Consider the following 18334-nt stretch of genomic DNA (forward strand, 5'->3'; position numbering starts at 1 on the left):
TGTGCAGAAAAGTATTTTGTTACTTTTCTTTTGTTACTTGTGTTTTTGTTTTTAACTGCAGATATTGCATGACACATATTTTTCTTAGGGTCACCAAGGTCCACCAGGAGCACTTGGCCCTCCCGGACCCAAAGGAGAGAAAGTAAGGAGAGGATGAAACTGTTGCATTTACTGACAAATTTCTGTTGGTTAGCAACCATAGAGAGTCACAGATTTTGTCAGAATTGTTGCATGAGCCTTAATTTTTTTTCATTTCATTAAAAATATAAACTGAAGAATTTGATAAATCTAATCATTTAATCATTCACTGCAGCAGATATCATAGCACTGGAAGTCTAAAGCTGTCGACTTTATCTGGCTCTGTAGCTTCTGCCCATGAAAAGTTAATGGAGTCTTAGGAAGGTGTCCAACTGCAGGGTGAATAAATTGTTGCTTTTATTTGTCTTGCAAAGTAATAAATAGGCTTGGTCACCACTATTCAATTTCTCATGAATCCCTTGTTATTCGATGCTGTATTAGTAGAAACTTTTACCATCTTTCTCCCCATTCAATCATGTCATATTCTCAGAGACTGCTTGGACAAGTCCCTCAGTTTTCGTGGCAAGATTTTTCAGGAGTTATTTGCCATTGACTCCTTCCTAGGGCTGAGAGAAAGTGACTGGCACAAGGTCACTCATCTGGCTTCATGCCCAAGGCAAGATTAGAACTCAAGGACTCCAGATTTCTAGCCTAATGCTTTAGCCACATCAGACTGGCTCTATAAATCAGAAACGGTGCTTTATAACAGTTTTTAAGGGATTTTTCAATATTTTTAGTCCAGTGGTTCTCAACCTGTGTTCCACAGAGCCTGGGGGCCATGGTGTTAGAGGAGGTCTATGAAGGCTTGAAGAAATATTAAATCTTGAGTTAAGTCTTGGGGTATCCGTGGCCATGGTCCGTGGCCACAAAAGGTATTTAAAGCAGGTTATGTTCAAGAAAAGGTTGAGAACCACTGTTTTAGATCATATTGCATTCAAAATGTAGTATTTAGAAAATTACAATAAATACATGATATAAAAACATCACACAATTGCCATTCCTTCCTCCTGAAATGAAGAACTGCTATGAGTGAAGAACAATAGCATATAAATAAAAATAAAAATTGCCTTAATAATTCTCTGAAAGGCAGAGAATTTTGTATTTTCTAGAGTAAGAATTTGTGAGCAATTTTGTAATATCTATCACCCTGATATCAACTTGAAATGAAGCAGTTCATATGGTTTCTAAATTTGATTACTGAGAACTATCTTTCATTTAGTTCCCAGTAAGCTTCAGATACTCTAGTCTGAATCGTTTAGAGTTTTAAAGCCACAAATCTTTTAAAATTGATCCCGGTGTTTCAATTCCTGATCGTTTGTCTTCTGCAAACTTCAATCACCTTGCTTGCTGGCATGATATTTCAAAGTTGCATATGGAATTCCTACCTTTTTAAAAGCTTCATAAATTTCTGTGGATTTTTGATAAAATTCCCACATTAAAAGAGAACATGTAGCTTTAAAGAGTTTTTTGAAGGGATGTGCATATAAATTTACCTTTACATGTTGACATTAATGATAAAGCAGTTTTACTTGGAAAGCATATGAACTCTGAATAAAAAAACTGGTTTACAAAGATTTAGCATTGGAGACTCAAAACTAGCATTTAGCTAACTGTTCTGACCCACTCCTCCATCCAGTAACGAATGCCAAGACAAGCTTAACTGGAATGTACTTTAATTAGCAAAACACCAAAACCTCGGTGGCTGAAAGCCAAGCAAACAAACAGATAAGGACCTTGACAGCAACTCAGACAAACTCAGGCAGCAATAAACACAGATAAGGCTTGGCAGCAATCCAGCCTGCCAAGCTCACAGAACTGTCCTCCGACATTCAATCCTGCGTTGACTTCTACAAAGACGGCCGTGTGCACAAGTAGCTTTTATAGTCTGGAGAGGAGCCTAATGACCACCAGCTGAGTACAATCACCTCCTGTAATTGCATAATTGTTCCTGACGCCTAGTAGCTTTTCGATGGCATGCATCCAGGAACAACTCACTGGCTTCTGGATCACTCTCCCTTGTCTCCACCCCACTGGTCCAAGGCTCAGACGCCACCTGGTGGCCAACCAGTCTCTCTGCGCCCTGCTCAGAGTCGGAAGCCTGTCCAGGGTCCTCCACATCCTCCAGAGCCGACTCATAGGGCCCCTCACTGTTGGAGTCTGGTGGCAGCTCCAACGGCTCCTGCTGGGCCACAACAGCTAACTAAAGCAACTGTTGCTGAAAATATTTTTATCTATTGTATAAGTCAATTATGACTTTACAAAATACATTTAATCAGTGTTTTAAAAACTCAGCTATAACTTTTTTATTAATAGTGTAAATAGGTTTTAACAATCTATATCAAAGAATTTTAAAAATTAGAAAATGTATATTTTTCTATGCTACTGAGAGTAAGTTTCATCAATCTTAATGGGATTTACTTTCAAATAGACATACATATAATTCAGTGGTGGGTTACGACTGGTACGGGACTCCAGAGGGCCCACCCGCCTGCCTGAGCTCCTTACCGGTATTTGAGCTCTTCAGCCCTTCTGCACATGAAGCGTACGGCACCTGCGCGACGCTCCGCTGAGCAGCTGGAGCGTCGCGGAGCATTGCAGGAGGTAAGGATGCATGCGCGTGCTGCACGTTTTCATGTGATGGACACCGGGCCCCGTTGCACCGTACTGGTTGCAACGGGATCCGGAACCCACCACTGATATAATTGTATTGTAGGTAACTGTATGTAATAACTTCATAGTTCTTTTTTTTTAAAAAAAGTTCTGAAATCATTATTTTGCAGATTGCTATCACTCAATCCGATATATAAATTGAACATAGTTTATGACACATACACTAAAAAAAAAGAAAGTATGCATAATTTATGTATTTTATAAAAAAACATTAGACTTCATGACCAATAAACAACTGATTTTATTTTTCTTATAGGGTTACCCTGGGGAAGACAGCTCAATGCTAGGACCACCTGGGCCCCTAGGTGAACCAGTAGGTCTTTCTTTAGCCAGAAAATTACAGTCAACTTTGTATAAACAGATTCAATTTTGTTCTAAAATATGCATGTATATGCTTGCACTACACACTCTATTGATGCAACCCCTGGTTCTTAGACTATGGTTTAGAGGTTAGTAGTAATATTAGTTATACACTGTTGATTTTCAGTCTGGACTGAAAATAATAAAGGAAAACACTGAAGAGATAGGAGCTATCTCACTGATGTAGGAACTAGTAAACGCATGGATGGATATAACTAATCCATTATAGGTTTTGACTATCCATTTGTATGCAGACAATATTACTCTGTATATAAAGATGTTAGACAGCAGAAATATATTGTATGAGATAATGTGAATCACTTAGTTGCTTTAACGTTCTATGTAAATTCAAATTATTATTATGAGGAGTCATTTCCTTGAACTTTCTAGCAACCACTGTAAAAACCCTAACCAGTTCTACTTTTCAGTTTGAAATGTTTAGGTTTGAGCATGAATGATTCAAAACCTAAGTCTTTTTAGACAGCACTTTAAATCGCGTGGTTATATATTCTTTCAGCTCTGTAGAACTAATAACAAATTAAATTTCAGTGATGCTTTGCAGTGTTTTGGAATTTGCTAACATCTTGTTTTTCCTTCCTTCCTCCCTCCCCACCCCCCCGAGATATGCTATTTTGTAAAAAAAAATAAAATGCACTAACTGTATTTCAAATGAAATTTTAAACAGTCTGGATTCTTTATGGTTATTTCTCTAGGGTCCTACTGGTGAATGGGGAGAGAGAGGAGAACCTGGTGACATAGGTTACATGGTAAAACTTATTTTGGTGTTTATGTACATGTTACTTGTAGTGAACATACAGCAACATGACTCTCTTGTACATGTATCTGAATATCTCTTGAAAATAAATTCAGATCAAAAATTTATTATTGGAAAAAAATTGGAAAGCATAGCAACTAATTGTACTTAAAACTAAACCCTACAGAGAATTCAGGATCAATTTGTCAGAATGTATGCTTGGAAACCAAATAACAAGATTTGGGAACTGGGAAAGAAATAAGGTTAAAACGTCTTTGTTTTTCTTTTGATAACCAATATCATATTCATGTCAGCATCATACAGAACCTGGACTAGAAAGGCTTGGATTTCACATTACCCTCACAGCTAAAGAGGGCAGAGCATATGCTGCAAAAGTTGGTTCCATCCATTTAATAAAAGCAGAAAGATCTTGTAGATACCACAAGGGATCTAGCAGAATAGATTTTAGACTTATCAACAAGCAAAAATGGCAAGATTTTAAAGAATACACTGGAATAAGAGACACAAATGTTTTGTGTGGTAAAGTGTAAAGAAATGTGTGTGTGTGTGTGTGTGTGTGTGTGTGTGTGTAAATAGATCTTAACATACTATGTCAAAGTTTTGTGTGTGTGTGTGTGTGTGTGTAAATAGATCTTAACATACTATGTCAAAGTTTTGTGTGTGTGTGTGTATGTGTGTGTGTGTGTGTATTTGTAATACCCCCTTTGAATGGTATTGTTTGCCTTTTGATTTGTACTGCCACTATTCTCTATATCTACGTTAGTAGATATATTTGAAAGTTATCTCAGTGAGGTGCTGCTTTCTTGTGCCATCAGTTAAAGCAAGCTAATTAAAGCTTTTTAGAATTTACACTCTTGAAAGAAAAAAAGGAAATTTCCTTAATCAAGAATGGGTTGTCTTGTCTCTAGGGTCACCCAGGACTCCCAGGACTTAGAGGTGCTATTGGACAACAAGGGCCACCAGTAAGTCTTTAATAAAGTACATTGTAATTCTGCATTTTTTTTTCAAAGTGAGTGAGAAAATCTCCATTTATCCTCAGGTTTGATATGACACAAACATGATCTATATTACCGTTTTCTTTTCCCAAAGGGTGAGCCAGGTGAACAGGGTGAGCAAGGACCAAAAGGAGAAAGGGGATCTCGAGTAAGTAGAAAGTGGAAAATTTTTAGAGAAAAAGTTCAAAATTAAAGTTATTCAGTGATTTAAAGCAGCAGTCCACAATCTTTTTGGCTCTGCAGACTGGCGGTGAGAGTAAGAGCGGGGGGAGGGGAAGGGCAGAGGACGGTTTTCAGTGGGTAACAAATTCTGCACTTGTGCAAATAAAGCTTTGCACACTTGCCCTGCTGCTTGTGTAGCCCAGTTCCCTATGGGCCACGGACCAATACCGGTCCACAGCCCAGGGGTTGGGGACCCCTGCTTTAAAGTCTATAAATACTTTGTTTGTTATCTTAGTTGCTATATTGTAAGTTTATTCTCATCCCTAGAATTTAGGGTGATATAAACTGTATTGATGAAGCTACTCAGTGCAACTACATCCAGAATAAGCCATGATGATGTCAAAATGAGAAGAATGAGTTATGGCATCATTTGCATAATGACTCCCGTATATTCATTTCCCCCATGTATCCAACTTACCTCCATGAATCCCTCTGACTGGATAAATAGAAGACATACTCCTTGCCTAGATGTCTGCCACTACCTCTGTTTTTAAACTGCCCCAGCCTGAATGTGAATACCATCATCAGTGATACCCTACTTAAAGCCAGGAAAAGGGATCTAGGAAAGAAGGGCCTAGGACAGGATATGGAAGGGGATTCAACCAACAAAGACCAAACCGGTGGTAATACAGATCAGCAATATTCTAGTGTAACTAAATCAAAAAGAAAAGTGAAAAGGTTTGATAATGGAAAAATAGATAAAAGGAGGAAGAAATTTAACTTAGATATAAAAGTTACGGCGGGGCAAAGCAAGTAAAACAGAATGCAAAAATAACATAGAAGAAGATTATGCAAATAAAATAAGTATAAATAATAAACACATCACTTTAGTAGTATAACAAAGAGATTTATTGTTGAGCCTGCCTCTTTTGTAATAAAACCAAAAATATTCCAAATAGGAATTGGACGGTATGTTGGGTATGATCCATATCTAAACCTCGCTCCAATAGAGGCAATTCAAAACTTAATGACACCATGAAATTTCCTATTTGTTGCCTAAGGATAAGCCTGCTCATTTGTAAGATTGGGATTGGGTGAAGGTACCAATTTCCTTGTTTTCCTGGCTATTTTGTGCTTTTAAAAGGAAGGAAATCTACTCCAGAAGCCAGATCTCAAATCCAGGTTTATAGTGGCCAAAGAACTACACAACAAAACTCTGATTCCTAAGCAGATCTTTTAATTTACTTTTGTTTACAATAACATGTCTCTGCTCTAACCCTTAGAAGGATTTTAAAACTTTGGTACATATGAAAAACAGTCATGTTTCATTTTAGGGAATATTATTTGAAAAATGAGGAGCCAAAGTAATTTGTAGAGGGCTGTAAAGTACTGTAAAGTGGTATATAAGTCTATCTGTAAACTTACAAGGCTCTGGCATTCTCTGAATTATGACTACAGTAAAAATCCACTTGAATCTGTTTGGAGAGAAAATACGGATTTTACCATAAATGATCTCTGCTTGATGTATTAGGCAAATTCCAAAGAAACAAATATAAGCAGTTCATTTCTAAATAATAGTTCAATTGATTTTTAAGTAATTATACCAAGCTTGCTCTTATAATGACAGTTGTATTCCCAAACTCCCACTTTAAACTGACTTTTGCTTCAGTAGAATTGTTTTCTGAAGATATATCACAATCAGACTGAAAGCAAAACACATTTTATTAAGTTGCATGTCTCAATAGCATGTCTGTCAATAGAAAAAGTGTTTTGTGGTAAATGGATAAACGTCTTAAAGTATATGTAGTCAGCTCATAATCTCTAAGTAGTGCTAAGAATGTACTCAGTCATTCAGCCCTTATTCATGTCACGGATGGACTAGTGAAAGTAGCGCTCTACATGGGGCTACCCATGGATAGCATTCGGAAGCTACAGATGACACGGAATGCGGTAACCCAGGTAGTTCTTGGGTCCCCAAGAATGGCCCATGGAATACCACTGGTCTTCAAGCTGCATCGATTGCCAGTCTGCTTCCAAATGCAATTCAAGTGTTGGTAATCACCTTTGAAGTCCTTCATGGTATGGGTCCAGGCTACTTGAGAGACCATCTCATCTCACTGGGATTGGCCGTCTCTTCCTGTGCTGGCAAAAAAGGCAGGCTGTGGACCCCAGTAGCCTAGTTAGTTGATCTGGCAGGATCCAGGAAAAGGGCCTTCTTTGACGTTGTACCTGCCCTGTGGAATATCTTGCCCCTGATGTGAGGTTGGTCCTGACCTTCCTGAATTTCTGGAGCAGTCTAAAGATCTGGTTCTGCTAGTTTTGGGCCCCAATGGGAGAATGTCACAGTGGAGGTGGTTGATTGATTAACAATGGATCCCACTTCCCCCGCCCACCCCCATCCTGCTCCCGTCCTGCCATCTTTTAATTGGTGTTCTATATTTAAATTACTTCTGTTTTAGTTGATATAGTTTTATTTTTAATGACTGTAAGCCGCCCAGAATTAACTTGAGGTGATGGATGGCCTATAAATTTTATAAACAAATAATAAAAAATATGATGGGAAAATTCAGAATCCTAACTGATTGTTAGCTTATATAGTTTATGACCTAATAAATATTTTAATAATAAATTTATAGGGTCCTAATGGGAAAAAAGGATCAAGTGGTCAGCCTGGGAAACCTGGAATGCCTGTGAGTAAATTGATCGATCAAGTGATTTTATTTTAAGTTATGACTAATACAGATATAGTTACATTTCGGTTATTTTATGCATACAGACAGATTATCAGTGAAAGATAAATAGCAAATCAAATAGAATGTCCTTAATCTATGGAAATGTACAATGAAATATTTTTATATCGCAATCTTGAAATATTAATATAAAAGTAAGCTCCATAAAATGTAGCTTATCCTTGAAATGTATTTTTGGAATTGCAGCCTGACTTTATTATGAGTACATACATTCAGAGAGGAAATTTAGCTGAAATGAAGTAAGCAAATCTAAACTCAATCCCATATTATCAACCTGAGCTACTATAACATTGGTTATTGACTATGCCAGATTGTCGGTGGCATTACTTAGATCTAGATGGTGTAAACCTTTCAAACAGAATCACATTTATTTCAGAGTGAACCCGGTCCTGTTGGTCAGAAAGGTGTAACTGGCAACCCTGGACCAGAAGGTGTACCTGGAAATCCTGGAAAACCAGGGTTACCTGGACAGCATGGCCTTCCTGTGAGTAACAGTTGAACTAATTTTATTCCAGGGGTTGGAGGTCTTTAAAAAATTGCATCATCAGTGGGGTCTGATGAGGTGGGGTCTTAGGGGGGAGGGGGGATATATAGTATGTGTTAAATTTCAAAGTAACGCGATTGCACTTGTATACTGTTGCTCTTTAATTCCAGTGTAAAAATAGGTCAAGCTGAATATATTAATAGATAGTAGAAATACACCGAAAGGAGGAGTAGAGGGATAGAAGAAAGAGGGGTAGAGAGGGTGGGAGAGAGGATTGGAGGGAGGGTGAGAAGGAAGGGAGGGAGTGTATCGGGAGACAGGAGTGGTAGAGGGGGAGGAGAAGTAGGGTAGAGGGGAATGATGGAGGGAAGATGGAAAGTTGGAGGGGGGTGAAAGAAAGGGTGTATGGAGGGTCGCAGCGGTACATTGGGTTTCTATTTTGGGGGGTATTGTTGACAAGAGGAATGGCTGTGATTATTGTTTAATGTTATATGGCCCCGGTTCTGCACAGTATATATGTGACTGTACGAAAATGGAAATGGAAAATAAAAACACATTTACAAGTAAAAAATTGCATCATCAGTAATGTGCAATAGCAAACTTTAGACAAGAATAGAATGTCAGTATTTTCCTACAGATGTCACTTCCCACTCAAATAATGCCAGCCATTTTCCTCTGGGAAGCAACTGTGTCAAAAATTCATTAATGCATAAAAACAGAATGTGCTACAATGGGAACACAAGCAATGCCTTTCATATTTTCACCTTAACATTTTACAATAAGGTCAGCTTCAAGAACTCCTTTTTGTCTTAATTGGAGCCATCTTTATCTTGTTATGTTGGTGGAATTTCTGACCAGTGTAGGTACGGTAGTTAGTTTGATATTGACGTTTGCAGCTTTGTGAAATGTATGAATGAATTTCTGAATTAGAAACTAGTTTACAGAGTTAGTATTCATTTATGCTGCTTTCTTTCTGCTGTACCGATATTTTAGGTAACATCATCATTGTACATGGTGCTTATTGTAATGGCATTATTATTTCAAGGGTGTAGCATCACAGTATGTGAACATGGCTAGTCAAATTTATATATGAAATAATAGTGGCTATTCTGAATATATTAAAACTTGTATTTGTCCTCTGCTAAAAAATAAATGGGGTGGCTGACTTAAGGGACTCTGTTTAACTGGATTTTGTTTGTCAAGGGTACTAGAGGAAGCCCAGGAATAGCTGGACTAGCAGGATATCCTGGGAGTCATGGACCAAAAGGTTCACCAGGTTTGTCAGGAAGCCCTGGCCTCCCAGGACTAAAGGTACTTTGGGGTTTTTGATGTTTTTAGGTTGTTATGGAGTTTGCAACTGTTGTGTTGTACGCCACTCAGAGTAATGTGTTTGTAAGAAGGCAGCTATATAAATATACTAAGTAAATAAATAAATTTATAAGACACTCCAACATGCCCTGGGGTGGCTTATGAAATAATACAGTAAAAGCCAAGTTGTGCATAAACTTTTTAAAATTATTTTAATTGCTTTTATTAATAACAAAAAGATTCTTTGCTAATGTAATGGTATGCGAGAAAGACACTGGGAAGTTGGGCAAAGCAATGATTCTTAAGGAACAGTGATCAGATAAGAGACTATACACCCCACACCTGCATAATGAGTGGGAAAAGAACCTCAAAATGGGACCCTCCCCAACTGCTCAGGTTGTAAAGGAAATGGTGGGAGATTTGTACTTTCAGTCTTGCAAGATTCTGTTAATGTAGTTTACAGCAGAGTAGAAGTAGCTCATCTGGTCTGTTTCCTATCTAGTATAACTGGGAAGACTGATGGCATTCTTTCTCTCTCTGACAAGATGTATTCATTCTCGTTCTGGCTTGCTGCAGGGTGAACAAGGGCTTCGGGGACATCCAGGAAAGCAAGGTAGAAGAGGACGTCCAGGGACACAAGGTGATCAAGGCCCACTAGGACTTCCTGGCCAGAAAGGACTCGCCGTATGTATCTGCTGTGGCATGTAAAGTATCTATTAAGATGTCATTCCAAAATATTAATCCTTTTGTCTGCAAATATTACAGGGAGAATTTGGAGATCAAGGTATGATGGGATTTCAAGGATTTCCAGGTCCCAAGGTATGTGGTTTCTTTGCGACCAGTTTAAATAAATATTAAGCATCTTTAAGACGAATGGAATTAAATGGAAGATTCCAGTCAAAGATGATATGGAATGAGAAGCCCAACTCTTGGGCCTGTGTGAGGGCTCAGGTCTCTTTTGTCTCTCTTTTTAACATGTACATGAGGCCACTGAATAATACTCTTTATTTCTTAATGTATATATTTATATATACTGTATATTATATTTGGTTTTTTTAGTATCTGTGATTTTTATCCAATTGTTGTACATTTGATAAATAAATAAACAAAAACCAAATAGTGTTGCATTATATTTTAGGGCCCTGAAGGTGATCATGGTTTAATTGGAATTTTGGGACCAAAAGGCCCAATAGGTGAAATAGTAAGTAGTTCCTACCTATTTATATGAATATCAAGACTTATTTGTTTGTTTACAGCTATTCACATCAGACCAGTCAGTTGTAAGCAAGCTACGGTAATAATCAATATGTATCTAAAATCAACATAAAGAACTTAAGTAGAAGCAGTGACACAAATCAAACACCAAAGCTGTTGTCTATCTTATTGCAGCTCTGATGTACGAGCCCAAGCATTCTTAATGCCAAAAGTACAAGATGGACCTATGGTGTTGCTCTTGCTGTAGTTGAGTAACATATCTTAGTAGAGCCTTGGTGCTCTGTGAGCTTGGTTGTTTTCTTGAAGATGTTGCATTACTCAACTAGAAAATATCTTCAGTGTTAGAAGGGAGTGGGGTTTGTTCTCTCTATATAGTGACTTGCCCAGTTAGCATTAGTGAGAGTGTTTTCTTCTTAGTAGTTCCTTGATTAAGCTGTTGTTTACTGTTTGATTGCTTATCTGAGTTGGTAGATTCTTGATGGGTTATTATTTACTGCTTGATTGTTGGTCTGGTATTAATCATGGTGTTAATCCTTGTTTATATGGGTATTGATTGCTGGCAAGGTATTTTGATCTTTTTGTTTCCTTTTTAATTTTTTGTTTTCTCTTATGAATGATATGTAAATGTTGCTTATGCACTTATTGATGGCTGATTGGTCAGAGATCCAGGCTTCCAGGAATTCTTTACCAGTTTCTGGATTTAGTCAAGCTCAGAGAGCACCGAGGACTCCACGAGCTACAAATATTCTCTTCTTCTCAAACCTAAATAGCTGACCAAATTTCATATTTGGAAAAAAAAAACATTAGTTCTGGCCACCAGATGGCAATGTCTACTAGAACTTTTTAAAAACAGCTGATGAAGGTGGTTAAATGGGCAATATCTGCTGATCAGAGTTGAGACTCTCCAAAGAAAAGTGAGAAAACATTCAGATAAAGCTCTGTAAAAATCAGTCTTCTCAGTATGTTTAAAACCAAAATAAACAATCACGGTCATTTTAAAATTATGGGTACCTGAACCACATTCCTCCTATTTCAAGATAAATTGCTAAAGATGCTGTCTTAGATATGGGCAAGATATAGGCATACAAGTTTTTAATCTATCTTTTTAATCTGATTGTATTTTTTTCTAAATAGTTTAGCATGACCAAAATTTTATGTTTGCCTTTTTACAGTTGTTCTTTCTCTACCATCAGAGTTTAATTCTTGCAGATACCACATGGGAGTGTTCTTAACAAGTCAAACTTTAGCTGTCACAGGCATAGGTCTTGTAGGACTGTGAAGAAGCAGGAGGTTGATTGGCATTCGAGAGTTAGGACACTCCTGAATCAGTTGGTGTAAACGTAAAGCCGTCCATCTGTCCTGAGAAGCTTCTCCTTTCTGCTATTGAACTCAGACATAATTAAGACAACATCTTAGTAAATCTATACATGATGTAGGTCCCAAATCTAATTCCATTTATCAGGAAACAATTACAGAAGTGACATATATGAAGCAAGTTACATTGCACAAAATAAGGTAATCCTGAATATCATAATTAATCTCAGAATTACACATCTTACAATCACTACATTCCTTATCTTAAGCTTAGGAAAATCTGATTGGAGTGAGCAGATGGCCTTCTACTGGCTCCTTCTTGCCTCTTTAATCATGGTTTCCCAAAATACTTCACTTGGAAATAAATCTTTCAATGTTTCTCCCAGATTGTTCAGACCTTCTCAGTTAAGGTCCACCCACCATTAGTTCAGATCCATCAAAGTTCTTCTACCTCATTCATATGTACACAAATTACCATGCTTATCAGATAAGATCCCTGGTGATGCAGTGGTTAGAATGCAGTATTGCAGGCTAATTCAGCCTGCAGCCGAGAGGTCAATCCTGACTAAGGTTGACTCAGCTTTCAAGATCGCTACAAAGAGGACCCAAATGGTTGAGGCAATATGCTGAAGTTGTAAACTGCTCAGAGAGTTCTGTAAAGCACTATAGAGCAGTATATAAGTCTAAGCGCTATTGCTATATAACTTTGAGCTTTTCCCAAACAATTATTAGTAATGAATTTATCATTAAGAAAAAAAAGTTTTTTGTTACATAGACCAAGTCTTTTCCTCCTGCACAAAATATACTTGGCCTCCTCCTTGAATATTTTACATAGTCTTTAAAACTTTATTAGATTAGGACTAATCTTAGTTTTTAGTATTGGTTTTATACATTTACTTCTAATTGTTTTATTGATTTTTTTAATTCTTTTTTTTTAACTTTAGGGAGAACTGGACTGTAGAATTAGACAGCAATATCCTAATAAAGTAGTACATATCTTTATCTTTGCATTCAAGGAAAAATATTTGAGTAAAAGAAATAATCAAAATAACTTTATAAAATTGTATTATTTTTGTTTTGTAAAGCAATATATCTTCGTTAGAAAAAAAATAGTGGTGATCTTGCTTGTTTACTTAAATTACAGCTTGCAGCATACTATATATGAGATTTCTGTTAATCTAAACACAAAATGTATACATGAAATGTAATACTTGCTTGCTGTTTTAAATAAACAGAAGTCAAATTCCTTTACCTTTAATACATTATTCAAAATTTCATAAATGCCCCCCTGAAATGCAAAGCAGAATATGAAAATAAAAATGAGTTAAACTAAATTTGCATTGTACATTTATCTTGTACCCAGAATATATTTGTTTGGTAATGGAATGTAAATAAAAGTATGACATAACATGAAGTTTACATAAGGACATTTGCATTCAGTTATTGCTCTACAAATTATTTACCTTTTGGTTTTTAGGGAAACACAGGCCCTGTAGGTTACGAAGGTATTGTTGGTCCAGCTGGCAAAACTGTAAGTATAGCTCATCACGATTTTAAATTATGTTTATTCCTACACATAATGCTTTCTCTATGTTTTCTAAGATATGTTGTCCTTAGTTCATAAACATTTTTGATGCCAAGGAATATTTATTTAAAAAGTTGAAATATATGGAAATTTTATTAACTGTTCTAAAAATCAGATAAGTGTTTATTTTTAGCAGGAAAAAATACACATGTATAAATCTGTTCTATAGGAGAGTCCTAATTATGTTTTATGCTTTGGATAGTACTGAATCATTCAGATATATCCTTAATAAACTGAAAATTATTTGTGTAATTTATATACATAACATTTTAATTAACCTTATATTCAATGTAACAAAACATAACAGGACAATGTTAAAATAATACTGGAATATGAATCCCCAAATCAGAAGCTGCTGGGAAAAGCCAGTTTGGTGTAGGGGTTAAGGCATTGGACTAGAAATCAGGAGACTATGAGTTCTAGTCCTGCTTTCGACATGAAAGCCTTCTGGCTGACTTTGAACTAGTTATTCTTTTTCAGATCAATCTACCTCACAAGGTTGTTGTGGAAACATTAGGAAGAAAGAGAAAATAGCTATGTTCACCACCTTAAGTTGTTTATAAAAATAATAAAAACAGGAAATGAATAAACAAACAAACCAATAGCAGAAAGCAAGTATGATTAATACTGGATGCAGCTGTTGATATGTCCAGAAGCTAAATAAACATTTTCTAAAGGTTTTATACAATTGATAAATAGAATGACAGAACCATGAATCAAGGCAAATTTATGTTTTCAGAGGAGAGATGTTAAGATCAAACTTTGGTATTCTGGAAATCAGCAAATTGGAATGGTCTGCAAAAGGTTAGAAGGAATGAGACCTACTTCATACATTACTGGCTTACTTATTAACAAAAAGGAATCAAAATCAAATCAAAATGCTTGCAGACAATTTATAAATAATAGATTTAATTTCAGTTTAGTTTCAGAACAAATCAATCCAATTACTATTATAGTGATCGAATCTATGCTATAACCATAGAGGCAGAGGCAACAGAAGCCAACAGTTTTAGGGTGTCTTAAAACACTGTGTTGACATAATATCAGAAGAAAGCATAATACAGTAGTTATAGTAAATGAGAATTCTAGGTTAGAAGTGAAATATACTTGGAATAATGGGAAAAATTACCTTGATTTACAGACGTATAAAGAATATGCCAAGAAAAGTCAACATTTCTGGCAAATACCTTCCAATAAATTTAAAAAAACCTCAATACATTAGCTGAGAAGAAGCACCAAAATCAAACTCAGTAGGTAAACAGCAGTCAAATCTGGAAAAGCTCCATTCTGTGTGCAAAAACAAGGTGTGGTTCTGACTGCAGCTCAGACCACAAATTTCTTGTAAAATTACAATTTAAACTAAAGAAAGCAAATTCATCAGACCAACAAATGGTACACTGCGATATTCCATAATATGGGCATAAGGTAAGGAATAGATCAGGGGTGGGTTTCTCGCCCTGTTCCAACCAGTTCGGTTGGAACGGGGCCGGCGGTGTCCTCGTGCACGCGCGCGGTGCACGCATGCGTACTAGCATCTGCGCGATGCTCCAGCTGCTCCTGGACGATCGCGCAGGCACTGTATGCGTCCTGCGCATGCGTGGAAGCGCAGAACTCGTCAAAACCGGGTAAGGACCGTGGGCGGGCGGGCGCGCCCTTCGCCGTTCCCGGAAGTTACTTACTTCTGGGTTCGGCAACAAACTGGTTCGCAGGGACCGCCGCGAACTGGTTGAAACCCACCCCTGGAATAGATCTAATAGAGTAGATGGACTTGAAGCATTCTATACTGAAATTTGTAATATTAAGGATTGCATAATGAAAAATATCTTGAAATACACCCCCCCCCAAAAAAAACCCCAAAGATGTTGAAATGAGTGTCTATGAACTATAGAAAATATCACTAACAAAAATGTTGAAGAAAAACCAATTGATTTCAAGAGTAATGGCTAACCTAATAGCACATAATCATAATGGAAGACATGGTAGAGCCTAACCGACTGGAGAAATATCCATTTATATCCCAATATCCTTGCCACCTAAAAAGCCCTTTGAGGAGGCTAGTAACATTCTCAAATTATTAAAACGTTTTGTTTATCACACAGACTGTTAAATAATGTAATTATTATTAAATAATTCTCTGGAATTCTCAACGGTACATGAAACAAGAATTGTGAAATGTACAAAGTCGATTCAAAAAGGCAGGAATACTTGTGAATATTCAGTGGATAGTTTTAGAATGACTTCTGATTTGTTTTATTGATTAGACTACAATTATGTAGACTACAACAAATCATATATATTCCTTAAAAACATGAGCGTATCAGGCAGGCCACCTCATCAGTTTACTTAAAAATTTGTATGATGACCAGACAGCAGCACTCAGATCAGAATATGGAGCATCTAAATGCTTCAGCATTGAAACTGGAATTCACCAAGGCTGTATATTTTCCCCATATTTATTTAGCTTATCTAGTATTTCAGAGATCTAGCTGTATTTTAAAACTGGCAATTTTGTATTGTCAAAACATGGTTTTCCCAAGTGTAATATATAACTGTAAAAATATTAGAAACTGAACAAAGAATAACGGATATCTTTGAATGTATTAATGTTATTCAACTGATGCCCTTCTCACATTAATGACTCTAAGCACTAAACATAGGTAAAAAAAGCAATATAATAATTCCAAATAAAAAAAACACAAAAAAAGAATTGTAGTGTTAGAGAAAATTGTTGACAATTCAGTCACAAAAGAACTCAATACAAACTCTAGAGTCCTCACTGCAAGCATTAGTAATGACGTTCAAGCTTAAATACATTGGACATAGAATGTGAAGTCAAGGATTGTTGAAGAAGACTGATACTTAGAAAAACAAAAGACAATCACCAAAATAGCCAACAGAAGCCATTATTGGCAGCTGAAGCCTGATAATATGATGGGTCCCAAGAGTTGGAAGTGCCTCAATGACTGAACAATTTTTTATCTTTCTTTATAATTATTGTGATTTACCATAGATTTATACTAAACATACAGTAGGTGAAATACGGCAAACAGAATCATACTGACCTATAAACTGAATTAAGACACATTTTAAAAACAGAAAGGTTTATGTAAAAAAAAACATGCTATGTAAAATTCCTTGGAAGCTTTTATTAGTTGAGCTATAGTATAATACTCTTAACTGTTTACAAAGTTATTAATTTTCATCCAGTAGAAAAGTAAATGTATTTCTGTAAATATTCATACAGCTGAATTAATGTTGATGCATTTTTTCATGTAAGTGCTTACAAATGTGTACATCTCAGTGTGATTGAAAGCAAATGATGGAGGATATAAAAGATTAATGTAATTACATTTTTTCCCAGGGACAAAGAGGAGAAAAGGGATCCAGAGGTGAAATTGTAAGTGAAACCAGTATTCATTCTTTGTGGAGAGGAATAGGGATATATGTAAGGGGGTTCCACCACAAAACCGCGTTCGACTAAGGGGCGCTCGATGAAACCGCGTAGCTGACATCATCACAGCATGACAACAGTGCGTAGAAAAAAGCACGCTGTAAACGCTAAACCTAAAATTAACCCCTAAACCTAAACCTAACCCCCCTAAACCTAATCCTAAATCTAACCCTTAACCTAACCCTTAACCTAACCCTAAACCTAACCCTAACCCTTAACCTAACCCTAAACCTAACCCTTACCTTAACTTGAATCGGCTTGCTTTCAAAGCGCTATTTAAAGCGCCCTTCTTTCTCCGCGCTCGCTGTTGTCGCCCTGTTGATGACGTCAGCGACGCGGTTTAATCGGGCGTGCTTTAGTCGAGCGTGGTTTTGTCGTGCCACGATGTAAGGGTGTTGAGCAAAGCACTGAAATATGTTTTCAGGTTATATATCATACTGCAGTGGTTCTAAATTGTCTCTTGGCTGGCTGATATTTTGTACGAGTACATGGCCTCCTGTCTAGTAGTGTTGGCTCACCAAAGCAAAGTGGATGCACAACAGGTGGTATGCATGTTATTAGTACAGTAGGATGAAAATTTTGTTTTTATTTAATGTAAGCAAACTTTTAAACAAAAAGATTGGACTGATTTATTTACCGCTGCATGGCTGACTGGTTGGCTGGCTTTGTATATCACTGTAGTCATTATCAACTCTGAGTGGTATATGTACCCAGTATCCAGGTATCATAGTTGAATAGTTAAAATGTCTTCCCTGTACTTCCTGGTGATGGTGTGTCCTGTGCAAAAGAATACAGAACAAGCCCGTTTCTATCAGAGCACATTAGACAGGCCAATAAAATTCACTTACTCTTGTTTAGAAAAATCACAGAGATGGAGCAGAGATTTTTTTTTTTTTTACATTTTTGCGTTACATTTTTATATTGCAACTCATGAAAAGAAAGAAACCTAGGAAATGTATAATATCTTGTACAAAGTCAGACTATTGGTTCTTAAGTGAGTATATTAGTACCAGCTATACATTTTTGGATTCCTGGAACTGACAGACTGTGGGACCTTTTGAGGATAAAGCATGTATCTCCCACGATAATATTGCAGGATCCAATCTGGGTCGATCACCAGGACCAGAGGTTTTGTCTTCTAAGCTTTCGGACTCATGCAGGAGCCCATCTTCATCCAAACATCTAAA

At 36.8% G+C, this 18334-nt stretch overlaps 1 protein-coding gene across 1 annotated transcript in view; it reads left to right on the top strand.

Annotated features, from left to right (window-relative positions):
- The window catches only part of COL24A1 (collagen type XXIV alpha 1 chain), a 136012-nt gene that overhangs the window by 102819 nt on the left and 14859 nt on the right, over window positions 1-18334 (top strand). Inside the window, exons 40-52 of the mRNA XM_032217720.1 lie at window positions 89-142; window positions 3005-3061; window positions 3822-3875; window positions 4792-4845; window positions 4973-5026; window positions 7677-7730; window positions 8167-8274; window positions 9478-9585; window positions 10159-10266; window positions 10348-10401; window positions 10721-10783; window positions 13589-13642; window positions 17058-17093. Coding sequence (XP_032073611.1) covers window positions 89-142; window positions 3005-3061; window positions 3822-3875; window positions 4792-4845; window positions 4973-5026; window positions 7677-7730; window positions 8167-8274; window positions 9478-9585; window positions 10159-10266; window positions 10348-10401; window positions 10721-10783; window positions 13589-13642; window positions 17058-17093 — 858 coding nt within the window. The remainder of the gene's footprint in view (window positions 1-88; window positions 143-3004; window positions 3062-3821; window positions 3876-4791; window positions 4846-4972; window positions 5027-7676; window positions 7731-8166; window positions 8275-9477; window positions 9586-10158; window positions 10267-10347; window positions 10402-10720; window positions 10784-13588; window positions 13643-17057; window positions 17094-18334) is intronic.

The sequence above is a fragment of the Thamnophis elegans genome, chromosome 5 (assembly GCF_009769535.1).
Source record: "Thamnophis elegans isolate rThaEle1 chromosome 5, rThaEle1.pri, whole genome shotgun sequence".
Lineage (NCBI taxonomy): Eukaryota > Metazoa > Chordata > Lepidosauria > Squamata > Colubridae > Thamnophis > Thamnophis elegans.